The sequence below is a fragment of the Lissotriton helveticus genome, chromosome 6 (genome assembly GCF_964261635.1).
Source record: "Lissotriton helveticus chromosome 6, aLisHel1.1, whole genome shotgun sequence".
NCBI lineage: Eukaryota > Metazoa > Chordata > Amphibia > Caudata > Salamandridae > Lissotriton > Lissotriton helveticus.
This window is the reverse complement of record NC_136067.1, coordinates 457,306,520-457,333,531: the sequence shown is the minus strand read 5'-3', so window position 1 is coordinate 457,333,531 and position 27,012 is coordinate 457,306,520. Positions and strand designations below refer to the sequence as shown.

Genomic DNA, 27,012 nt, shown 5'->3' with positions numbered 1-27,012 from the left:
TCTCTCACCCCTGCACTCCCAATGACAATCCTAACCTTTGCTTCTTCTTTGTCTCTCACTTACTCTGTTGACCTCATTCGTTCCTCTACCTCCTTTTGTTATTTTCTTTCTCTACAATGCTGTTGGACTTTGCCCTCTCTGCAGGGCCACTTTTTGCCTTCACCCTCTTAATTTCTGAACCTGTTCTTGTTGGCTTTTAGGACTCTGTGCACGTACTACTGCCAACAAGTGCTATCGTGCTTGTGCTCTCTCCTTTAAACATGGTAACATTGACTTACAATGAATTGGAGACAAAGGGGAAATAGGTGTTGGCAGGATCAGTCATCTCTGACTTGATATGAGGGAGGAGCTTTCACCTACCACACTTGCAGATCGCAAAGGCTTTGCCTCAACAAATCCCAAAGGCTTTAACACTAGTCTGTTGTAACCCCAGAAATCCTGGGGCCAGGGCGGGGAGGCCTGAAATTCCAAACACCTCTGGGGGGTGAAAACCTCCAGAACCTTCTCCTACTAAATATTGGATCCTCAGCTCTTCAGTACACTGCACGACCTATGAAAGACTTAGAAGGACTGCTGTGCTGTTCTTCTGCAAGAAGGTCTGTACTCAGCTGCGCTGTTATCTGAGTGAAAAGGACTGGATATGCATCTGGAACCCAGGACCAGTAGAGTGACTCTAAGGGAAAGTTGGCCTGCCTCTTGATCAGAGCCACAGGTACAAAAAAGGCTGCAACCACCTTGAACACAACATCTGGACTCTGTCTGCTGTGAGACTTGCCCTTAAGTTGTGCCACCCCAGACCTGGACCCTTGGAAGTGGGCCAAAAGGTGCTCTGACAGCTCAGCTGTGGTCTCTTGGGCTGAACCGACGCAGCACGATGCATCTCCTCACAGCTCTGCATCGGAACCTGCGAGACGCATCCCTGATGCAGGACTTCAAACACTGCAAACCTTCATCTATGTCATTATTGATGAGGAAACAGGACGTTGCATCTCAAGCCCCGTCAACGAAATATCAAAACTGCAGCAGCGCAATGCATCTCCGGAACAGCTTCTCGGAACCAATGCAGCTAACACAACCTTGATGTTGGATCTCGCAACACTCCACAACCATGATTTAGGGTACTTTGTTCAGCGAGCCAAACTTGGTCCCTGTATCTGGCCCACGCTCCATTGCGGCAGGCCAGAACTTGTGACTATGTCCTGTTCTTGCGTGACCAAATAATCACAGTTGGCGCCGTGTGCTTTTAAACAGTATTCCTTCTTAAATTTTTTAAATTGCATATTTTCAACTCTACTGATTGTATTTTTGTTATTTTTATGTCAATTAATTTATTAAATTGTACTCTATTTTGCTAAATTGATGTGGAATTTCTTTTGTGGTGTGTTTTCAATTTATTACTGTTTGAAGTGTTGCATACATTCTTTACACATTGCCTCTAACTTAGGCTTATTTGCTTTGTTCCAAAATACCAGAGGGATAAGCACAAGGTAATTTGGGGTTGCTTATGACTTCACCCTGACATGGATTGTGGTTGCTGCCTGAGTTGGGCTTCACCCCATTTAACAAGCAACCTAATTTCTTACAACTACTCTGCAGATCCTCTCTTGATATCTGCATATTCTGCATCTCTTTTTCCCTCTAATGACTTCTGTTGCTCATATATCTTCATCCAATAATAATTTTCCACATGCTGTTTTGGAGCCAAATGTGTCAGTTAACTAGAGCGAGATGAATGGGATCCTCTGCCAATCTGTCTTAAAAGGTTTACGCCTCTCCCTTCTCGCTAGGGTTTCCTGGCTCAAGAGAAAACATTAATTTCTGAAATCTGCATTAAGGGCTTAATAATTACCCTATTCATATTTTCATATGAAGATTCTGGACTTTGAGAAAATACTCTATTTACGCTTCTGTCTGCTGAAGTGTGGTAAGACCTTTCCCAGAGGTCTGGAGAAGTAACAACTAGGACCAGGCTTTTTCGTACCAATGTACAACATCGTGCATGAAACGAGGCAATCTTCTGGTCAGACCTCTGTTCTTTCTCTCCTTGGGGTGAAGCTCATGGTGTAGAAGAGAGTTTACATTGCAAGAGATATTCAAAAGGGGACTGTCAGTCTTTTTCTCTAAGACAAAAGGGAAGTGGTCAGTAATTTCTTTAAGTCAAAATGATAGGGGGTCGAGGCACTGGCCATTCTTGCCATTCATTTCTTCAACCTCTTAGAGAATTACTTTTTGTGCATAAAAAAAGCAAATGTAATTCGTAGTAAACCCTCCTTGGAGAAGTCATTTGGAAGAAATTTTATGCTCGCAAGGTACTTGCTTCTAAGTAAGAGGACTTTTATGCAGAAATAAAGGCCTATTTTTGGGGTTGTAAGAAGCGATCAGCAAGCAACATGACCATCTTTGGAGTCACCATCGGAATTACATATTTTTCATTATCGCCTGCAATGTATGTTAGTCTGTGATAAGAATATTTTAATTGCTTGCGATTCTTTTGTTGTATTAAATATGAACCATATTAACCTTGATGATGCTCCCAACCTTATTTTCTTCAACTAATTCATAATAAAAAACATACATATACACAGACATATAGTGGCTTTTATGCAGTGCTCTTCACCCATTGCTCTGTTGAAGTGTAATTCACATTTTGCTTTCACTCACTACAGCATACAGCAAGGGGTAAATGGTCAGCCCACTTTTGCCATTAGCTGTCATTCACTAAGTGACAGCAATTTGCCTGATTACGTGTTCAGCTGCCTGAAAGGTAGTTTTCACTGGCTAGGCTGTAGACGTGCCTTTGCTGATGGGCCACTCCTTTACTTTTCTCTATTTGCCATATATTTAATGCACATGTTGACAAAACACATACATTAAAAAAAAATAACACTTGCCAAGGCCAGATTTCTTGTTTTTTTCAGTGCTTTTTTAAAAATGCTAATAACATTGGGTCACAAACACCTGGGATGTCATGAGTAAAAAAATGAGAAAAATGTATTTAATATTATACTTAAGCCTTCGAAGAAGTGTAAGGGAAGTCTGATGTTTTTATCAAAAGTGAATCAGCATATCAAATTCTGTATCCATTATCTTAAATTCTATTACTATCCCTACCAAGTTTCTTTACATGGATAGTTATTTTCATAATTCAGAAAATGCTAACTAAAAGTGCACTTTCTGAAGACAATACCAATCTTATGAAGGAGAAAGCTTTTGCTCTAAGATCCCAAAAACATGCATATCCATTCAGGAAGAGTTTCATAACTTTCCAATTTGCATGTCATTGAGTTCCTCCCTATACAAGAGTGTTGTATTATATACCAGCGTTTTAAAATGTTTACTCCTTAGTGTTTATTTACTGTTGCACACATATCACAAGTACACAGCAACTAACTGATTTCGAACAATACTTCTATATAGAACAGTGTTTTCAAAGGACGGTTTTAGCCAGTAGCAGAGATGGCATCTCAGTGGATGACTGCTGCCCAGGCCCTGACTCGGGTTATGGGGGACTGCTCTGAGGCAGGATCAGAGACTGAGGCAGCAGGTACTGAGACAGCATCTGAGAGATTGGAAAATGGAGTAGAATCTGGAAGGGATTTTCAAGTTGGTGGAGTTCCATCTGATGACCAAATGATTCTGAGGGACACAATGTTGGCAGTTGTGTTGTCCCTTTGCAAGCAATGTCTGTGCAGAGGGGCGAACATAGTAGGTTAGACCAACTCAAAGAGTAGGCACATGCAGCAGCAAGTACAGATGGAGTGCTCTCTTTGCATCCACCCAATTTAGTTCAGCCCCAAATTCAACTTTTCACTGGTGACTCTGAATGTAAAGTCGATATAGACAGTTTTTTGCCAATTGACTATGTTCATCTCTTTTTGGATGTTGACATCCTTGAGCAAATTGTGCAGCAAACACATTCGCTTACTGAAAAATTTCCGATGGACTATGGAGGCACTTTAGAGCCTCTTTCTAAGGCACACAAGTAGACTCCCACTTCACTTGAGGAGTTCATATTTTTTGCCTTATGCTTCAAATGGGGTAGGTGCACAAACCAACCTTGCAGGTCTACTCATCTACTTGCATGGTTCGGGTAGCCTCCATCTTTGAACCATACATGAGGAGAGATAGCTTTTTGCTATTGCAGCTTATGCTGCATTTCAGTGACAATTCTGCTGCAATGACCTCGGAACATCCAGACCATGGCAGGTTGTTCAAAGGTTGGCTGTTGTGGAACATTTGTCTGCCAGGTTTCCAGAGATATATAATCCATCAATTAGTCCTTGATCCCACACAAATGCGGCTGTTATTCAGGCAGCACATCGTGAGGAAAAGAGCTCGCTAGCGCAACAAGTTGTACATGCTATGTGAAAGCTCTACTGGCGTTGTGTACAGCTTGAGAGGTATACAGAGAAGGACTCTACTCTAAAGCCTGTAGGGTGCCCTCCCATGCTAGCAGTCACTGGTACAACTGTATGGGAGCTTACCCAGCCACTCCATCACAAAGGATATGACACTTATGTGGACATTTCTATACAGGAGTAAAGCTGTTCAGTGAGCTGTACAAAGCTAGCACTGTGGCATGCAGTATATTTTTTTGGTGCTGAAAAGAATTTCGACAGGAGCTTGTTTGTAAGAAGCTCCAGACATCCCAGAGTACTGCAATGCTTCCCAATGAAGTGCTTCCAGTCAAGTTCTCTGATAGGCGTGATGTGTACATGCTCACCTCAATTCATGATGAGAGCACTTCCCCCGCCATGGTTTGGGGACAGATGGCCAAAGTTCACAAGCCTACCTGTATACTTAAATACCACAAGTACATGGGCAGAGTGGAAAAGAATGACTAGGTTCTTTAGCCATATAATGCGAGTAATAAAACTGATATGTGGTATAAGAAACTGTTTACCCACCTGATCCAGATGGCAGCATACAATGCATATGTTAATTATCAGACCATCACAGGAAGACTAATGTCTTTTCTTGACTTTCAGTTGTCCGTCATTGAAAGTCTTACTGCTACGGAAGCAGCAGCCTCCACTTCATATACTCAGGAAGTGGCAAGGCTACAGGATCGACACTTTGTTGATCACATTCTTAAATCAGCTAAAAAGTATCAACCATGTTGTCATTATGGCGTCTGCTCTAAGCAATGAACTTGAGTTCCTTGTGTTGTGTTTACTGTCCCAAGTGCCAATACCAGCCAGCCCTGTGTAATCCTACTTGCTGAATGTTGTGGCATGCAATAGTGAAATATTGGGAAATTGACTGTAGTGGACCTGCTGTTAGGTAAATCTTTCATTGGCTGTGCATGGATGCCTGCCTTCCATTAGCTACTACTTCACCTTTGCATTGTTTCACACAACCACCTGATCGCAGATCATGCGGCGGCATTACTCAATGTAATGGTGTGCTTTTTCCGAGAAACCAATTTACCTCTACAGGGCCATCTAAGGAACCAAGGGTCCCATTTTCCATTAGTGGCTTTGTGTAGGAATACTCTTTTATGTGTAGTTGTGACTACCTTCTCCACACAATACAAAGGTGTACTTTTCCTGAAGAATTTGTTTACCCGACTGGAACGGTCCACATTGTAGAATCATTGTAGAGCTCGGTATACATTGTAGAATCTGAGCCTGATTTAGATGTTGGTGGCTCAGGTCTCACCTTTGCTTTTTCAATGGTGTGGAATGAGGACTTGGAGGCATACCTCAGACACCCCCAACCTACATCCACAAACTGGAAGGAACTGGGTTTCGCACAGTGAGTGCGCTGAAGGTGCACTTTTTCTTGTGCTTCAAGTAACTAGCAATGGAAGGCGTTAGTTTAGGTTCACTAGGCAAGTATACAGATTTAGTCAGAACTCTGATGAGTACAGAGACATGAAAAGTAAAAAAAGCTTAAGCAAGTTGTGCTTTCACAGACATTTTGCATAGGTAGAAGACAGATAGTAAAGGTAGTACAGATACACATGCCAACGCTGCATCTTCCCTTACAGATTCAAACCCATCTGCACCCCACTTGCCCCAATACTGAAATATCCATCACTCAACTAAGCAGAGACTCCAGACCATACAGAATGCAGGAAGCAGCCTCCTCCCTCAACATCCCAACATGCACACCCCCAGCACCTGAAACAGCTTGACTAACCCCCAATCCACAGCTCTTTTCAAACTCCTGAAACACACACTCAAAGTCTTACACAGCACTGGTCTAGCACACTACAGTACTGACTCATATTTCAGAAACCTTCCAGACACCTTTGATCAGCATAGGCAGCACCAGAGCAAGAAGAACAGACTCATCCTAATTTGCTCCAAAGGGGCAGAATGACCTGGTCTACACATATTCACCATATCTAAAATTAGTGTATTCTGCACAAAGCTGAACACTTGACTCTTCAACTGGGTTATTCCATGGATCAGCCCTGAATGCTCTTGCATCTACTGCAGGATACCAACTCGGGTATTTTAAAAAAATCATATCATTACAGATAACTCTGCACCCAAGGCTACACGTATGGGTAAAAGGTTTGTCCTGCTTGCCATGTTCATCCTCCATCAAAAACTAGTATATGTACAGTTTACTGTATAACATGAGTCCTCATGGGGTACTCACACTGACCTAGGTTTGATCCATTTCTGTCTCATGCACTAAGCCTTGCCACACAAGGGAGGTACGATTTTTATCAGGAAACTTGGCGGAATACAGGGTGGAAGGAAATTTGTGGCTCCCCACAGATTCCAAAATTTTCCATCACAGAAATGTTAGGAAAATGTGTTTTTTTAGTCAAAGTTTTAGGTTTACAAGGGATTCTGGGTAAAAAAATGCGATGGTAGCCATGCAAGTCACCACACCCTCGATACCCGTGGGTGTCTAGTTTTAAAAAATGTACAGGTTTGCTAGATTTCCCTAGGTGCTGGCTGAGGTAGGATCCAGATCTACAGCTACCCACATTGGAAAAAGAGTCAGTTTTGAATGGAAACATGTGCATTTTGTGCTTGTTACTGTCACAGGTACTATGACTACCTACTCAAGTGACATAAGATTTGTATTAGGAGACTTGGGGAAATGCTGGGTGGAAGCAATTTTGTGATTCCACGCAGACTCCAGCACTTTCCAGCACAGAAATGTGAGGAAAATGTGTTGTTTAGTCAAGGTTTTAAGCTTGCAATGGATTCGGGGTAAAAAAAAACCTGGTGATAGTCACATAAGCCACCCCACCATGGTTCTCCTAGGTGTCTAGTTTTTAAAAATGTACAGGTTTGCTAGGTTTCACTAGGTACTGGCTGTGCTAGTGTTCAAAATCTACAGTTACCCACACAGAAAAAAAGGGTCAGTTTTGAGTGGAACAATTTGATGCGTCCATGTTGCGTTTTAGGCTGTTTACTGTCTTGGACACTTGGCCTACCCACATAAGTGAGGTTTGTGGCTTCTAACAGATGGAAGAACTTTCAATCACAGGAATATGAGGAAAATGTGTTTTTCCAGTCACATTTGAGGTTTCTAAGAAATTCTTGGTAAAAAAAACCTGGTGCGAGTCATGGAAGGCACTCCACCGGGAATAACTGTTATTCAAAACTACTTAGGTTTGCTCTGTTTCCCTAGGAGCCGGTTGAGCTAGGGTCCAAATTCTACAGCTACGGTCTTTGTATAAAAAGGGTCAGTATTGAGTGGAAAAATGTGATGTGTCCATGTTGCGTTTTGGGCTATTTCCTGTAGTGGGGACTAGGCCTACCTACACAAGTGAGGTACTATTTTTATTGAGTGATTTTAGAGAATTCCGGGTGGAAGGAAGATTGTGAATCCTTGCAGAGGTTTCCAAGGGATTCGGGGTAAAAAAAAAAACATGATGAGAGCTATTTACAACATGCCACACTGGATACCCCTAGGTGTCTAGATTTTTAAAAAATGTACAGGTTTGCTAGATTTCCCTAGGTGCTGATTGAGCTAGGGTCCAAAATCTAGAGCTGCCCAGATTGGAAAAAAGGGCAATTTTTCAGTAAAAAAATGTGATGCATACATATTGTGTTTTGGCCCATTTTCTGTTGCAGATACTAAGCCTACCCACCCAAATGGCGTGTCATTTTTATCTGAATACTTGTAGAAGCATAGAATAGCAGAACATTTGTTATTTCTAAATGGATTTTGCTGCAGTTGTGCCTTTCAAATGTAAGCCAATATATAAGAAAGAAGACATTTTGAAAATATCCTCTAAATTATACACTAGTATGTGTGCAGAGATTTACAAATAACCACTTCTCCTAAACTCCATATATTGTGTACATTGCAGAAATAATAGGTTTTCTTGATACCTATTTTTCACTCTACATATTTCACTATATGAATTGGTCAATTCTCGTGCTCGGTGAAAAACCATTGTATGGTGCAGATCAGCTATTGGTCCTGGGCTCCTTGGGTTCTTAGAGAACCCACACACCCTACATATCCCTGCAATTAGATGGGTCTAGCGGATGTAATTTTGTATTGCTTATGTAAATCGACGTTTCTGACAGAAAGATACAGATGAAAACAAATAGCGTTTTTTCTGACTCCTTTTCAGTAATACTTTATTTCAACAGTTATTTTCCTTGGAAATCCCATGAGGGATCTACACATATTGCCCCTTGCTAATTTTTGAATTTTGCTAATTTACAGAAATTTGTAACGTTTCTGGATTACCCATGGGTTTCATACTGATTTCCACCGCAAACTGGTAGTACGGTGAGAGCACAAAGATAGAAAAAATGCGCTACCTCTTTGAAAAATGCCAAAAACTGTGGTACAAAATTCGTTTTTTTGATTCAGATCTACATGTTTCTGAAAGCTGGAAAGATGGTGTCTTTAGTACAGCAAACCGTTCGTTGATGCCATTTTTAGGAGAAAAAAATTGGACACTTTTATTTTGAGCACTTTTTCCGATTTAGCTCACAAAACTCAAAATGTTGCTGTATTTTGACTATTTTCTTTGTCTCCTCCAGGAGAATTATGCCAACCCTGGGTACCTTTAGAATCCACAGGAATTGGAAAAAAAGACCCAAATTATGCATGGATACTCTTAAGTGCAAAAATATTTTATGGAGCCCTAAGTGCGATCTACCCCAAATAGCAAAAAAAGACCTCAACACTTGGGGGATTGGGAGGTCCAGCAGCTAACAGGTTAAACTAAGAAACTAAGGTATGCAGTAAGCACTCATAAAGATGTTCTCTTTCTATTTGATGGCTGCTTGGATTAGCTCAGAACTTTAACTTTGAAATAAAAGGAACAGGTTGTGACAATGTATTAATGATAAGTACACACAGCAGAGCGCTCCGACTGCTGTGGAACTGGGAATGTTAATTTATGTTATTCCTGGCAGAAACTCACATAATTCAATTTTTAGAAGGTACAAGAACATCTTAATCTAGCAAATGTATTTTGTAAATGGGATCCTTAATATAGATTTGTTGTTCTGCCATGTTTCTAAATCTTGTGCATTTTGATCAAAATAGTCTAAATTTCCAAACATAAACTTTAACAGAGCAGCATTCATTGAAGGCTTAAATGAAAAGTGTATGCCTTCCTTCAAAACAGTTTAGTAACATGCTTTAGTCTAGTGAACATTTACAGCTCTATCTTTAAAAAGCCACTTTTCTTAGTCTCACCTGATTCCTTAGCTCTCAAGCACGAATGGCTAGTGCTAGTTCTGCTTGGATTTTCATCAATATGCTATGTGGAACAGGTACGACAATATATCTTATAGCATGGTTTGAAGCTGGGGGAGGGCTAGCTCTCATCTGGTTGCTTTGAAAACTTGGTCAAATTCTATGGTATTCAATTTATGCCGACCTTTTAAGACCACTATAAGGCGTTCTTAGGGCCCTGTTTTGCTGCTAATAAAGGTCAAACTACTACCAGAAACAAGTTATGGAGTGGAGGTTTTCACGTACATTTATATCTTCTCGCTGAATGGAGTACAGTACAAAGATACTCAAGCAATAGTTAATTTGTCATGCAGCTTCTTACAGGCACATTTACACCTTGACTTTGGCCTCAATAGGCTGAGAAAGAGCGACTGAGGCCTGCTTCTTGAAAACGCAGTATTCGTTTATTAGAGACCAGTGTAGGTACCCTGGACCCAATGGTTTGGACAGTGGTTACTCTCCGCCAAACGTAGTCAGTATATCCTTCTGGGGGGGAAAATTTAGTTTTTTAATATTGACTCATTATTACACTTTACAACATCTATTAATCAACTTAAATTGATTAATTTTAATGGACATAGGACTGACTGTGCAAAGCAATAGCACTTGCCTTATGTTGCCCATACCTATGTTTTGAATAATGACGTTTGCATAAATAAGGTTAAATACAACGTTTCATGAATATTAGGTTGTGAGATTTAAGGGAATTTGCTTACAATGGAAACTGAGGGATAGTCCAATGTGAGGTTTGTGTGCATAGAATTAAAACATAAACTCACATCATCTTCCATTGCTGTATTTATTAAATCTCTGGACAATATTCTTGTGTCCTCCAATCCTAAAATTAGGAGCTAGCTCTTGCAGAAAACATGTGACATGAAAGGAGAACCGCCTCTATTCCCAGTTAAGGGTATTATATGTATCCAAATTATGAAAAAATTATGGAGTAAGACTGTACAAAGATTTTGTAACTGTATGAATTGTGATGAGCTATATTTATTTTCCTTTTATTTACTTATGTATTCATTCGTTTTACTTTTGAATCATGTTTCTTTGCATCACTGCCCTTACTGCTGTAATGAACACACGTTTAGCTTTTGTTTTAGTGTCAGTGGTGTAGCGGAAAGAGAAGTTATTTGAAATTGTTATTTTTCCTTCTTGATAGTTGTATAATGTTTATGCTTTTTAATTAAGAGTTCTAAAAGAAAGCATAGCACTGAAAACACAGTTTTTCTTTTAGGGTGCATCTATAATGATATTCACCAATTTTTTTCAGGAATTGCAGAGGCACCATTATCCCCAGAGTATGGATGTATGACATTACAACGCATGCTTTCACTCCGCATGCCATTACAACGCAACTTATACAACGCAAGTGGTTACAACAACTTGCATTGGGGGGCGCTGGATATTGGAATAGTTTAATTTACTATTCCAACTCCAGTCCCCGTGGATAGTAGGGAAGTGTTGGATAGTAATTAAACTATTCCCCATCCTAGAGCGCCCTGCAGCGTTGTAATGACTTGCGTTGTAATAGTTGCATCGTAATGGTAGTGCGGGGTAAAAGTTGCGTTGTAAAGGATGTTTCCCCCAGAGTATCATTCGTTTAAGAAATTACTTCCTTTGCTATGAAGCTGCATGTTCGACAAGGGTCTTCCTATTAGTGATTTCAGTGGAAACATTAGACAATAAAATCTACGGATACCGTGGTGGATGACAACACCTATGCAATGCTTTGGGCTAATTCAGGTCATAAAAATGTCCTGCAGGTTTATAAAGAGATAGGGCAGAATTCACAAAGTGTCATTGAGTTAAACCTAGGTGCAAGAAATATATGATTGGTGGGTGTAATTTGTGAATTCACAGAATCAGAGTAGAGTATGTAGATTTCTATGTCTCCAAATTATATTACACACAGCTGTAGTGTTGTCTCAATCCTATGTTTAGGTATTGAGGTGGAAATAGTGTTGTTTTTTGGAAAGGGGTGTAAGCCATTAAATCGCACCAAAAATATTAAAAAGTGAGTTGTAGTGACGGAACTTTCCTCATTGTACTGTGAACAATAAATGTACATATTCTCCTTGCAGGAGAAAGGTAGAATAAAACATGCAGAACAATCACCTTATTCTTGTAAAATTATGTTGGGCTCGAACACAGAAACATTCTGAAAAGCCGGTGAATGTCAATAGGGGCTAGCTATCCCAATGAACTTGAGCAGGTCTGGGGGACTTGAGAGGGATACAACAAACACATTAATTGAAAGGACACCACCAGCACCATCGATTGAGAAGAATGAAGGAGATTAATGGTTAATGGGGGTGAAAGGCTCACTGCTACAAGGATAGAAGATTATTTATGTAAAATGTCGTTAGCAATGCTACAAGGGCCTTAATATATATTGCATAGTTTTGTCCTACACCGGTCATTTAAGACCACCGTACATGGATCATGAACATGCTGTGTAAAAGTGTTCATAGTCTTGATGCTTATTTGGGGCTTAACAAATCAAAACAAGATGAATACTTTTAGAAAACAGAAACATTCATTAAGACTGCCTGGATATACTCTAAATTTAAGAGTCCTAGAAATCAAGACACTGAACAAACAATGTGCCTTGTGCTGAAGCGATGGCCACCAGAATGAGGGATGTACAAGATAAAAGAAACATTTGGGGATGCTTCAGACAATGACTATGACACTTAACAAGTTTTGGATAAGGGAGGAAAGTTTTACTTACAGATTGGCCATGATAAACCTGTGAAGAGATAGAGAGGCATGCCTGTCTTCTAACTGTGGACCAATTCAAGGCTCAGTGAAGGCCCTTGCACTGCCCCAGTCTCCCATCAAAGCAGATACAGACAATCCCAAGGCATGAACCTTCTGTAGGAACTGCATAGGAAAGCCTGATTCACAATTTCATGTCTATCACACTCATTATGCTCACACCACGGCAAGGAAAAGGGTCAGTCGGTGGCCATGAACTTTGAAATGTCATTATTTCCTGGAGGTCTAAACTGCACTGCTGGGATCGATGGACACTGTTACCTCTGAACCTTAAACCCCTAACCTTCAAACTAACAATTAATGCCTTTGAAGATGATGGGGGCCTGAGGTGATTTATTGCTAATGGGATAATCGACTTTTCAAAAGCAGCAACCCTGCTATCAGTGAAAACCAGATCACCTTCTTCAATGGAGGAAATGACACCTCCACCTTCAGCTTTTGTCGAAGGGAAAATTCCAACATCTAAATAGAAAGGACTTGCATATAAGAGACTTGCAGCCAGATTCATCAACGGCAATTCGGCTCGCAAAGGGCCAGATTCTGAGAATCTGGCCCTTTGCGAGCGCAATTTTTGCATTTGGGATTAATCATCCCAAATGCAAAAATCTCAAAATGCGAAATCGCTAAATTGCGAGGAATTGCATTTAAGGAATCTCTATTTGAGATTCCTTAAATGCAATTCATGAACCATTTCAGAATTGCAAAATCGCAATTTTTGTCCGCTATTTACCGCGAAGTCTGACTTCGTGGTAAATAGCGAAAACTTAGAAAAATGCACTTTAGTGCATTTTTCTAAGTTGTATGTTACACACACACATGTCCTTTGGGCATGTGTGTGCGCAACACCAGTGTAAATCACCATTTCAGGGGTGCTACAGGGTGTCCTTTAGACTCCCCTGGCACCCTTGAAATCGCATCCTTATTTGCGATTAGCAAATTGCTAATCACAAATAAGGAATGACTCCCCATTCATTCTGATGGGCCTTTAGGCCCATCGGAATGAATGGGGATTCATTCCTTATTTGCGATTAGCAATTTGCTAATCGCAAATAAGGAAGCTGTAGAAATCGCAATTATTTTTGCTATTTCTACATGAATCCCTTTTTGCGAGTCTTTAATAGCGATTCCTTAATAATCGCTATTAAGGACTCGCAAAACGGGACATTGATGAATCTGGCCGTTGGAAACCGGAGCATAGAAGATCTATTTGGGGAGTGCCTGTCCAATAGAAACAGGAGGAGAGCATTTCCTGTGATCAGTAGTAGTCCTACAAGACACAGAAGTCTGGACTCAGCCAGTTGCAATCAATATGTTCACAACTCACATGTAGACTGCTCTCGTTGTGAGAGGATAGCCTTATATCCTCTCCGGCCTTTGCCAGAAGTAGCTGTTTTGTGCCCCCATTCTAATGATGTAAACCTCTGGTACTGCATTGTGTATCCCGATGGTCCTGTGGAGACGGGTAAGGCCTGAGAGCGCTATATTGACTGTGATCATGATGCCTGAGGCCCATAAGTGTAGATTTTCTAAATGAGTGCAACGCTAGATTTTTAGAGATGATGTAAGGTTGACAGGGTGTTGGAAAGAAAACACTATGAGAATGAGGCTAGCTTGAAATAGATTCTTGCCCGAATCAGGAGTCAGTGAATATCCTTCAGTACAGGGGTGATGTCATTAAAGATTAATTTAAAGTACAAGACGGATTGATACCACTACATGTAGATGAAACACAGTGACCTCCTTGGAAGTCTAGAAAATGTTGTTATAAGATGGAGGGCCACAGCTGTTGTTTTTGCAAATGATTGTGAGTCAATGTTATAACCATTTGCAAAGCCAATAGCAAAACTGATGACCATCGTGGATTGTAATTTTCTATATTTCCAAAATGGCTGTCATGTTGTATTTAGATGCAACATTCCAACATGTCTCGGACATATAGAAAGTAACACCCCAACATGTCTCAAAAGTTATTTTCTATGCTTCTAAGATGCCCCCAAACTTGCACATAAATATAAGTTGGTGGCCATCTTGGATGCCAAGCAAATAACATTCAAAGAAGGCTGTATTTGTTGCTGTTGGCTTTGCAAATGCTAGCAAAATGTGTCACAAGCATTCATAAAGCCAACAGCTGTGGCCAGCCATCTTGGAACATTATTTTCTAGATTTTTAACTTCCTGCCATTTTGTAATTACAAAAAATAAAATTTGAAGATGATTCCCGAATATATTAAGCATTGGCAATGGTGACGGAATTCGCATTGGGAACCAGGTGAAGAGCAGAGTTTAGAAAGAAAGGCTGGGGGGAGGTGAGAGGCCTAAGAGGACTAACAGAGATGCACGGAATCACAGCAGTGGTCAATTTCAAAGTGAAAAGCACAATATAAAGGCAGTGTGGAGGCAGGGTTACAGGAAATTAGCATAAGTGATGGAATGAAGTGAGTGAATTGGAAGAACGAAAAATAGAGGAAAACAGAAAATGAAAGTGTGCCTAGCCTTTGCTACTGCTGAACTAGGCAGGAGTGGCCCGTGCAGGTAAGAGCATTGGGGAGGGTAGGGGGCTGACTAGACAGATGATAACGAGGGAAAATTAAATATTTATTTAATTTTCAATCGTCGTCATCTGTCGAAGCCCCCCCCACCCCGCCCCACCTCTCTTACCTGCACGGTCCGCTCCTGACACTAGGATGAAAAAGTAGAACGAACATATTTCCAAGAAGACACCATTGGAAGGATGTATGACGTTACGACGCATACTTTTACAAGGCCTACCTTTACAACGCAATTTTTACAACGCAGGATCCATTACAACGAATGTCTTTACAACGCATTTTTTTACATCGCAGGTACCTTTACAACGCATGCCATTACAACGTAAGTATTGGTAAGTATATAATTTTTTTGAAATGTAATTATTTTAAATTTATATATTTTTTTATTTAATTTAATTTTAATTTTAATTAATTTTATTTTTTTATAACTATGTATATATTTTTTATTAAATAATTTATGTGTTTTAAAATATTGGGTGTAATAGTAGGTTAAGTGCTGAATAGTGTAGGGGTAAAAATTACTATTCTAACTCCAGGGGGGGTGTAATAGTAGGGTAAGTGCTGGATAGTGTAGGGGTAAAAATTACTATTCTAACTCCAGGGGGGTGTAATAGTAGGGTAAGTGCTGGATAGTGTAGGGGTAAAAATTACTATTCTAACTCCAGGGGGGTGTAATAGTAGGGTAAGTGCTGGATAGTGTAGGGGTAAAAATATTAATTAATAATAGAATTACATAAATTATTTTTTTAAATAAATAATATTGTATTTTTAAATATAATAATTAATTAATATTTATTTATTTTTATAAAAATAATTAAATAAAATGTTTAATATAATTATATACTTACCAATACTTACGTTGTAATGGCATGCGTTGTAAAGGTACCTGCGATGTAAAAACATGCGTTGTAAAGACATTCGTTGTAATGGATCCTGCGTTGTAAAAGTTGCGTTGTAAAAGAAGTTTGTTGTAAAAGTTGCGTTGAAACGGTTGTATACCCCATTGGAAGAATACAATCACCTCAAAACTAATACAGTAAAAATATTGGAGAGAGAAATTAACAATTACACACAAATATATATTTTGGTCCATGTCAAGTTTATGTAGGTTTTCGAAAAGGAGATGCATTTAGTAGTTTATTAATTTTGATGTGCACATAATACCATCCCACCAACCGATCGGTTACAAGCGCAGTTTAGTGAGATGAAAAAGAAGAGAGGGTCTGATTTAGGCACAGGCTTGGATTCTGACTAGGGATTTGACAAGGTGCAAAGCTTCCACCTTGCCTCCCCACTGCCCACTTGCTCTATCCCACCCATACTGGTGTTGAGTGGTGATGGATCTTCTAGCTGACGCAATGAATTCCTGTTCCTAGAACTTCGGCACATGAGGACGTTCTGTGATAGGCAATCAGGCCTTGCAGTCAACTGTGCAGAGTTACTTCACACCATACAAAGTTGTAAAAAGTTAGCGACTTCACATGGCTTCACTGTGAAAGCGTTCTCTTTGTCCAACCCTAATCAGGACAAAACATCACTTTTTCTGGTGACGAAAAATTCTAATGCCACTGTTCGCCACTGTAGAGATGTGTGCATTCAGATTAGGCATGTACTGAAAAGGTAAGGTATTTTGCCTGTTGTGCAGAGACAAGTGGTAAGATGTCATGCTACAAACTGAAAGAGTCACTTTCAATTGTGCAGAAAACAAAGATTGTTGAATCAAGGTACTAGACTTACCCTACACAAACAGAATAGCAGTTTAACTTAGCATAGTTAAGTCTAAAGCTTTCATCATTTTTATAGATTCATAACGAACCTACCGTTTAGATGCACTCTGTCTCTCCTACATTTGCGTTGATACATCTTAGAAGATGGGAGTGATCAAAACAAGTGCCATTTAATATTGTGCTGTAACTGAAACCTCTCATCTGTGTACTCAACTTCAGACATTGATTGAGCGAGCATTATTTGGAAACTATAGGCTACTGTGATGCCATTTTGCAATTAAGCAAGAAGGCAAGAAGTAATGTAGTAGTGTAACTGCAAGCCTAACCATGGGTGCATATGTATCTTCACTACGTCTTCACTGACACTGGAGTCATCAGCTTTGTAATATATGTTACAACTCAAGTACCTTTTCGTACACCCTTTTCAGTCCATTGAGCTACATTTAAAAACAGAACTGTCATATGCTTGATTCTAAGTATGTTTCTAGGTATGTTTCTGAATCTCCACAATGATAACAAAACATGTAAAATAATGCATGATTTGGTAAAGCAATAGGTGATTCGAGATATGCAGTTGAGGAAAGTTTCAAAAGTAGGTTCCAACCTGACTGACACAGCTGGCCTGACTGAGTGTGCTCACAGCCCTCATGTAGCTCTGATTTCGTGACCGGAATTTAGGAGAGTTGTAGTTTGGCGAAGGATCCAAGATGTGAACAGTAGGCATTTCACTTGCAGTTTGTAGATAACTCTGGCTATAAAAAAAGAAATACAAAAATAAGCAGAATTATGTTATAGCATTTTGCAGTTCATAGATGTGAAATATTTTAAACAGAGTATCTGGATTGGATCAGTTACCTGTAACAGCAATATATATGTTTTTAATAGACTGGACAATCTAACAAAACAAATATGTACAAAAGATAAATTCAAATGCCATTTCTCTAATTATTCAGTTACAGGTAACTGTGGGATGACATAAATGGGTTCTGTCAAGGAACGTTTGTATTTTGGGTCAGTGTTTGTAGTTGCATGTTCCACCCTAAACACCACTATTCTCCTCCCTAAACCCCTCCTATTCAGTAGTAAGAATTCTCCATTTTACTAGCCATGTACTGTGGTTCCTCCAAACATATACTTACATGTATGAAAAGCTCCACAACCAGGGAAAGAACTTCTCATAGAAAAGACATGAGAGGATCTCTGCATATTTAAATAAGTAGGTACATGGGGGCCGATTCACAGAACTAACTTACAACAAAATCCTAAACTTACTACTTTTGGTATACACCGAAGCCATTTAGTAGTCTTAAATTAGGATTTTGTCTTAAATTAGGATTTTGTCCTAAATTAGGATTTTGTCTTAAATTAGGATGTTGTCTTAAATTAGGATTTTGTCTGAAATTAAGATTTTGTCTTAAATTAGGATTTTGTCTTAAATTAGGATTGTGTCCTAAATTAGGATTTTGTCTGAAGTTAGGATTTTGTCTTAAATTAGGATTTTGTCTTAAATTAGGATTTTGTCCTAAATTAGGATTTTGTTTTAAATTAGAATGTTGTCCTAAATTAGGATTTTGTCTGAAGTTAGGATTTTGTCTTAGATTAGGATTTTGTCTTAAGTTAGGATTTTGTCTTAAATTAAACTTAAGACAAACTTAAGTTAAACTTAAGTTTAACTTAAGACAAAATCCTAACTTAAGACAAAATCCTAACTTAAGACAAAATCCTAATTGAAGACAAAATCCTAATTTAAGACAATATCCTAATTTAGGACAAAATCCTAATTTAAGACAAAATCCTAATTTAGGACAAAATCCTAATTTAAGACAAAATCCTAATTTAGGACAAAATCCTAATTTAAGACAAAATCCTAACTTAAGACTAATAAATGCCTTCTGTGATTACCAAAAGTAGTACGTTTAGGATTTTGTCGTAAGTTAGTTTTGTGAATCGGGCCCATGGTCTTGTTGAAAAGGACCTACAGTGGAATGTTAAAATATGAAAAAGGGATCAAGGCTCATATCCAAATCTGAGGGATAGGATGGTGACAGGATGTTTAGCAATGAGTTCAGCTCCTGGATGAAAGCTAATGTTAGAAATAAGCAGGAGAGAATCATTGAACAGTGTGAAAAACCAGGACTATTTTGCAGTGCCCCCCCCCCCCCCATTTTGTCTACCAGATGATGGTTTTCTGACTCTGATTGTGCCCTTGGCTCTGTTAACCAGGTTGAGGGCCTGTGATCTGTGTAAAGGGTACATGGTAAATAGGTATAATTTCAGTTGGTGATGACAACCTATCTGTAGGTCCCTAGTATATGATAGGGCATGTATGTTTAGAGGCCCAGTAGGTTAATACACGTACGTGTTCACTGCTGTGAGGCCTGCTGTCATTCTAAAAGTTAGCCCCGCCTTGCAGGCTTCTTTTGAAATAAAACTATATCCAAATTCGAGTTTGGAATTAAAGATACTTCCAAAGTCTGAAACAACCTTACATATAAGTCACCCCTACGGTCTGCCCTCGGTATCCCAAGAGCAGCTTGCCATCTTAAAATAAGCAGGGACATTATAAAGGATGTTTTATATGCCCTGATGAGGGAAAACTTTCAATTTGTTTCCCCATTAAAGTACATTAGCTCCATAGGCTAACATGGAGAGACTTTACTTATTATTAATAAAGTCTAACTTTTGACAGGAGTGAGCTAAAATAATATTTAAAAGTGTAAAATGAATAGTTGAAATAAATCTAGCAACTTGCCAAGGTTCAATTTAATATAACTTTTGTAGGAAATACGTTATAGAACTCCTTTCCTACAATTACCCAGTTCAGCCCTCTAGCAGCCTCTTCTGATTAGCCAGACTTTAACAAGCGGAGCCAAGCACTCTTGATTAGGTGTGAAGTGGCCTGTGCTGAGACAAAGGAGACATCTGGTGGGCGGAGTTCTGCTGCTTCTAGATGCCAGGACAGGAAAGGGGCTGAGTAACCAAACTGGTCATCAAAGTTAGAAAGACAGTTAGGACAGGAACCAGGCCCACCCTCACTTCCTGTACTACCAGCCAGATGGGAGCCCTATAATTGAATTAGAAGAGGGGCTCGAAGGGGGGAGTGGTCAGACCTAAAGCTCCAGGAGAGACTCTCTTCATTTTGATTTTTGTGGAACAGTGCTATTTGGGACAAGACCATGCCACCTTTCAGGGATATTGGTCATCACAGAGGGCGGCCCCCTGCACCCCTGTGCTCAGGGGTGTCCCTCTGCTTGCCAGCCGGGAAGCCTGGAGAAGTGTGGGAGAGCTGCCCAGCAACTCAGATCCCTGTCTAGAATCATTAGAAGAGGAAGGACTGCCCTGCTGAGCCCCTGGTCTTCACCAAGAGAGGACTGCACCAACAAGGACTGCACCTGCTGCACACTCTGGGGTTCACTAAAGAGGACTTCTTTGCTTCGAAAGAATAAGGAGTTGACTGCCTGAAAGCAACAGGTAGAAAAGAGATTCAAGAAGTCACCTGCAACAACTCCATCAATTCACGCCCAGCTGACCAGCTTCACCTGGAATTTAAAAGGATTAGACCAGGTGCAAGTGCGGCAATTGTAGTCCTAGAAGACAAAACAGGCAAACCAGAGCTTCTGAACACTTGGCTGGTGCCGTGGACCACTTTCCTGCACCAAGTAGCACTTCTGGAAGTAAGTGTAAAGTGTTACATTGTGGGTGGCCGGAGCACTTGAGTTTGTCCTGTTCCAGCGTTACCTTTTTTTTAACCAATTTGGGTGCTATTCGCTTCTAACATCCACAACAGCTTCGGCGCCCCACCCACGCACCCAACCGTCGAACCAACGCCCCCCACCGCCACCCTTCGCACCTGGACCACGGTGACCACCGAAGACACAGCCCGCACGATGAACACCATCCACTCCGGATCACCGACCGACCCCTGCCCACACCACGTCTTCAACAAGGCCGACTCCACCATCGCACCCCAACTCCGGAACATCATCAACGCCTCCTTCAACACCGCCACCTTCCCGGAGAGCTGGAAGCACGCCGAGATCAGCGCCCTCCTGAAGAAACCTACAGCGGACCCCACCGATCCCAAAAACTTCCGCCCCATCTCGCTCCTCCCTTTTCCTGCTAAAGTCATCGAGAAGATCGTCAACAGACAGCTGACCGCCTTCCTCGAGACGAACGGATCCCTCGATCCCTCGCAGTCCGGCTTCAGAGCCAACCACAGCACCGAGACCGCCCTCATCGCAGCCACCAACGACATCCGGACCCTGCTCGACAAGGGGGAAACAGTGGCCCTCATCCTCCTGGACCTCTCTGCTGCGTTCGACACGGTCTGCCACCGCACCCTAGTCCAGCGCCTCAGCAACATCGGTATCGAAGAGAAGGCACTGGAGTGGATCATCTCGTTCCTCGCCGGAAGAACACAAAGAGTCCGCCTCCCCCCGTTTCGCTCCGAGGCCACCGAAGTCATCTGCGGCGTCCCGCAAGGATCTTCACTCAGCCCCACCCTCTTCAACATCTACATGAAACCTCTCGCAGCCATCGCACGCCAGCACAACCTCAACATCATCTCTTACGCCGACGACACCCAGCTGATCCTCTCCCTCACCAGAGACCCCGACACCGCCAGAACCTGCCTACACGAAGGGATGAAAGACGTCGCTGAGTGGATGAAGGACAGCCGCCTGAAACTGAACTCGGACAAGACGGAAGTCCTCATCCTGGGATCTTCGCCCTCCGCCTGGGACGACTCCTGGTGGCCCCCAGCCCTGGGCACCGCACCCAAGCCAACCGACCATGCACGCAACCTGGGCTTCATCCTGGACCCCTCCCTCTCGATGAACAGACAAGTCAACGCCGTCTCCTCATCGTGCTTCAACACCCTGCGTATGCTTTGCAAGATTTTCCGCTGGATCCCGACCGAGACCAGGAAGACTGTCACCCAGGCACTCGTCACCAGCCGACTGGACTACGGAAACGCCCTCTATGCCGGAACCACAGCCAAGCTACAGAAAAGACTCCAGCGCATCCAGAACGCCTCCGCCCGACTCATCCTGGATGTCCTCCGACGCAGCCACATCTCCAGCCACCTGAGGAACCTGCACTGGCTCCCCGTCGACAAGAGGATCACGTTCCGGCTCCTCACCCATGCACACAAGTCTCTCCACGACCTGGGCCCCAAGTACCTCAACGACCGCCTGACCTTCTACACGCCCACCCGCCAGCTACGGTCCACCAGCCTCGCCCTCGCAGCCGTACCACGCATCCGAAGAGCCACCGCCGGAGGAAGATCCTTCTCTTACCCGGCTGCCAAGACTTGGAACTCCCTCCCCATCCACCTTCGGCTGACCCAGGACCATCTCGCCTTCAGGAAACAACTCAAGACCTGGCTGTTCGAGCAGTAGCATACCCCTCCCCCCAAGCGCCTTGAGACCCTCCCGGGTGAGTAGTGCGCTATACAAATGGCATGATTGATTGATTGATAAGCAATAGGTTTACTTGTATAATTTTTCTGATTGATATCAATTGGTTTGGGATTTGTATTATGAGTTGTGGCTTACCTATTTACTGTCTTGGTGTTTTTAAATGTTTTACACACCTGTCACCTAAGTTAAGCCTATCTGCTCACTGCCAAGCTACCAGAGGTTCAGCAAAGATTAATTTATTGAGTACTTGAGCGGACCTTAGTTGTGAGTGTGGTGTTATTACTAAATGTAGGTACCTACCTGCCCTAACCACTTTCCAATAAACAATGTTAACCAACAGAGTAGGTCCTCAAGGAGATATCAGATGGTGTCCGAAATGGTACATGCAGTAGATCTTGAAATTTCTATGTCATTTGAGTGGATGTATGACATTACAACGGATGCTTTTACCACGCATGCCTTTACAACGCGGTATTTACAACGCATAGCGCTTCGGGGTGCTGGATAGTGAATAGTTGAATTTACTATTCCAACTCCAGTCCCCGTGGATAGTAGGGAAGGTGTTGGATAGTAAATTAAATCTATTCCCTATCCTAGAGCGCCCCCCAGCGCAATGCGTTGTAATGGTTTGCGTTGTAAATACCGCGTTGTAAAGGCACTACGTTGTAAAAGTTGCGTTGTAAAGGTTGTTCACCCATTTGAGTAACTACAAAAAGAAACATGAATGGTTTCATGAACATCTGAAATCTTATGAAATTAAATAGTCTCCTGTTATTGAGAGTGTCAAAAGTTTGATGTCAGTACAATCATGGATTTTGGTGTGATCCAAAAAGAGCAGCTGAGAATCTATTCTGTTTTCTGTTTTACTCTTCTTTAGGGGTGATGTCTATGTAAAACAATATTCAGTATTATAGGGAGGTGTTTGGCACTGCCTCACAAAGTATTTCATTGTATTGGGCAAGTATAATTTACTTTGGTATAAAATGTGAAACCAGCCAATTATACTGGAGAGAGTGACGTTATTACATGCACTGCAGGTTTGGATATATGGTGGCTGGTCACTCAAAAGAAATAACATAATTGACATTGTAAGCTGATGATGTCCGGTAATCTGACCCCCTCTATAAGGGAATGCTGAATGAAAGAATAAATAACCCACTCTACATTATACAGTAAGAGTGTTTATGTGTAAGGAATGACATCACTTTCTGTGATCTCCCATGAATTTCCTGATTTTGCTGGCTTTTGAACTCTGTGTGGTTTCCTCTGCTAAACAGTAGTAAAGTGCACGTGCTTCCCCTTAGAACGTGTTGAGCATTGGAATTCCCTGTTTGGCCTATTTAATCACCCTATATCTTCATTGTTGTCGATAGTGCCTAAAATGCACCCATGCGTTCAGCTAAACAGGAGGGGGTTGTTCCTTGTAACATGGGAGGATGGACCACTTCGTTTGTGTAAACCAAAAAAGGGGTGCCTCTCATGACATCAATATTACTGATTATTCAATTCAGAAATGATCAATGTGCAAACCAATTGATCTTCATTACATTATTCCAAAATTCATTTATGCACAAGTACTTTCGAAAGTATACACTTCAATTCAGACATCATTTACATTATCATATAACAAATTAAACAAAATCATTTGAAACAATAGTACGTTACCATGCATAATGTGCCTAGTACCAGCATCAGTCAGTGTTAATCAAAGTGAAAGAAATACATAGTCTTTCAGTTGTTCATGGGATGCAGATCCAGTTCCACAATTCATCAAGAAAGGTACAGTTAATGTCTCCTAACGGTTAGTTCAGTTCAGCCTGTAGCCGTGTCTAAAATCCCTATAGGAATTAACGGTGGAAACACACTTTTTTAGACCTCCCTTTTCTCTGCCCCCAGATGCCGGATGACCCCAAAACATTCCACGCACAATAAGACCCAACAGCACACTTTTTTTGTGGAAAAGTTTGCGAAGATTCGTCCAACAGTGCCAAAGTTATAAGCAAGTCAAAAAAGACTTTTCCTATAGAAACTAGGTTTCAAATATAACTACCTACTGGCGACAAACAGTAGGTTATATGTATATGTGGGATCAAGGCAATTGATGCAGAAACGCGTTATACAGGTGAATAAACCCAAGCGCTAATATCCGAAGGAGTGGTGTGGTGTCTTTTCCGCAACCCTCTTATATCTTTTTAGGGCACAGAGACTGAATCATATAATTTCAGCGGCAGGGTTTCTCAGATATTGTGGCTCGCCAGCAGAGTGCAAGGTCCCACTGTAAGGTCTTGGTTACCACAGGAACCCATTGGCCAACGGGGAAAAAGATTCCCTCAGCAAATGGGATTCAAATATTGTTTAAATATTTTGTCCAACAACCCCTGAAGGCCAAACAGTCCAGCTATTGCTAACTTTTCTAGATCAACCCATCAATGACCACCCAAAGCACCTCTTTGAATTCAAATTTCTTGAAAACTACTTAACCGATTTACACTGAATGGTCAAAAGCACATTTACTGGGTAATGTTTTAATTTTCTATACATTTTTGTGTAATTCTGTATAGCCTAGTGTTCAGCATAGAGTTTAACTCAACACTTAAAGTTCTAACATTCGCAATTCAAAATAGAAGTGAGTCACTTCTGAACTTCATTTTGTTGGAACATGATATGTTGAATTTAAAGTCTTTCCTGTGAAGTAGGTGATAATGCAGACATGAAAACATCTGTTTAAAATAAATGTGAGGGAGGATATGGAATGTCAGTCATATTATACTTTTCAGGGCGCTAAAAATAGTTAGAGAGTGATACCTATCAAAGCCCAGCGCCCCCTTTCCACATCTGTTCATTCAGCCTAGCCATCTTCTCTGTCGCTTAATGCATCCCAAGTTTTAAAAATAATAACATTTTTATAGACATTGAAGGTCTGTATAATCTTCCATTTAAATGGTGTATGCCTGTATATTTTTAAACAAGCATTTAGACAAGTCAGAAGTTATTTATAGACAAATCTCACTTTTTAATGGATATGTGCTCTAATGGGTAGTGAAATCTTCCAAAGGAGTTGCTGTTTGAACATTTAGGGCCTCATTCAAAAAGGTAAGTTACATTCTGTGTAAACCTAGTACAGAACTGTATGTTACATGCCTCCACCCTGGCTTATTGTTGTGTGGTGGGCGACGTCTCTCCCTAGCTCCTTTCTGACCCTCCAAAAACCCCTCCAACTCATCCCTAATCCAATAACCCTTTTCCACCCACGTCCCTGTGTCTCTTTCACATTTAGCACTAAAATCTATGGTAGCTGCATCTGCCAGCATGAATGGGAACTGGCTTAAAATAAATTCATTGTGATTTAAAAATAAAGAAATTATAAAACACAATGAAAATATATATATGTATGGTCGATAACAATGCTGCTCTGAATACCTTATACATGATTGAATTTAAGATAATTAAGTAAAACCTATTTTAAAATAAGCGTCAAGGTAAATCAGAAAGTGAAAACTGCTGTAGGCCACGATTTTCAGACTCGGAACAATTCGAAAATCTAATTTAAACAAATGGAAAGTAATTGTTTTTCGGGTCTGGTTTATTTTAGCAGAGGAGCAGCGGAGGTAGGAAACATTTTAAAGTACATAATCAGGCTTCTGTACAGGAATGTAAATTATTCTAAAGTTGTCATCTCAAACAACATGTCTCCTAATGCAGGCATATTCTGAGAGCTAGATGAGCAGTCTCTATTACAACTCTGTGATTTTCACAGACAGCTGTTGTAGGAAGAAGTTGTAGTAATTTGTGGGTTCATAGAATAGCAACTAACTATGGCCCAGATGTAGGTAAATCTGATTAACCGACTCTAGAATACCGAATTTTACCGATTCGATATTCTAGATTCGGTAAATCAGATGTAGGTAAAAATTCGGTAATATTTATCGAATCTGTATGATTCGGTAATTACCGAATCGGTATTTACCGATTCAGTAATTGCCATTAATTACTATGGGCCTACAGGCCTACAGGCCCATAGGAATCAATGTCAATTACCAAATCGGTAAATACCGATTCGGTAAAATTACCGATTTTGCAAGGGGAACAGGGTGTCACTTTGACACCCTGTTGCAGCCCTGATTTTGGCTTGTGTGCCATGTGGCACACATACATGCCCTAAGGGCATGTATGTGTGCCATATGGTACAAGTGTACATGCACAGATGTGCATGTACACTGGAATTCGTTATTTACCATGCAATTGTATTACATGGTAAATAACGAATCGGTAATGGCCTGTGGCACTGTTTGCAGTGCCACCTACATCTGGATTTACCGATTCGGTAAATTTACAGATTCGGTATTTTACAAAATCTGTAAATTTACCGAATCGGTAAATATACCGATTCTGTAAATAAAATGCCCCCTACATGTCAAACACCAAATACCGGTCGGTAACGGCGGAAATCGGCCGTTACCGACCGGTATTTGGTGTCCTACATCTGGCCCTATGAGTCTTGTGGTCGACCGTCTAGAAGCCAATCAAAATGGAGCATTTTGATAGTGTACAGCTGTCTGATTTACAATTATATACACTGCCCCACAGTAGGCTTTGAAAGGTTCTGCACTGGGAAACAAATAGAACACCACTATAACTTAACTTCTGATTGTGGTGCAGATCATATATAGTTATTTGAGGAAGTACAAAGACACATTATTCCATTCCTCAGTTTCCTGTCACTGATTATTCTTTTAAGGTGTGGACTAGAAAAGGTGGGTTCTTATGGTATGGAGACATCTGATAACCCCAGCTGTCTAATAATAGTTTGGGACAATAAAGTTATTTTATTACCCCTCAGATTGTTATCTTCTGA

The 27,012-nt window shown here is 40.9% G+C and overlaps 1 protein-coding gene across 1 annotated transcript in view; it reads right to left on the bottom strand.

Moving 5' to 3' along the window:
• DLGAP2 (DLG associated protein 2) overlaps window positions 1–27,012 on the bottom strand; it is a 1,782,978-nt gene that overhangs the window by 615,114 nt on the left and 1,140,852 nt on the right. Inside the window, exon 4 of the mRNA XM_078647907.1 lies at window positions 17,342–17,489. Coding sequence (XP_078504033.1) covers window positions 17,342–17,489 — 148 coding nt within the window. The remainder of the gene's footprint in view (window positions 1–17,341; window positions 17,490–27,012) is intronic.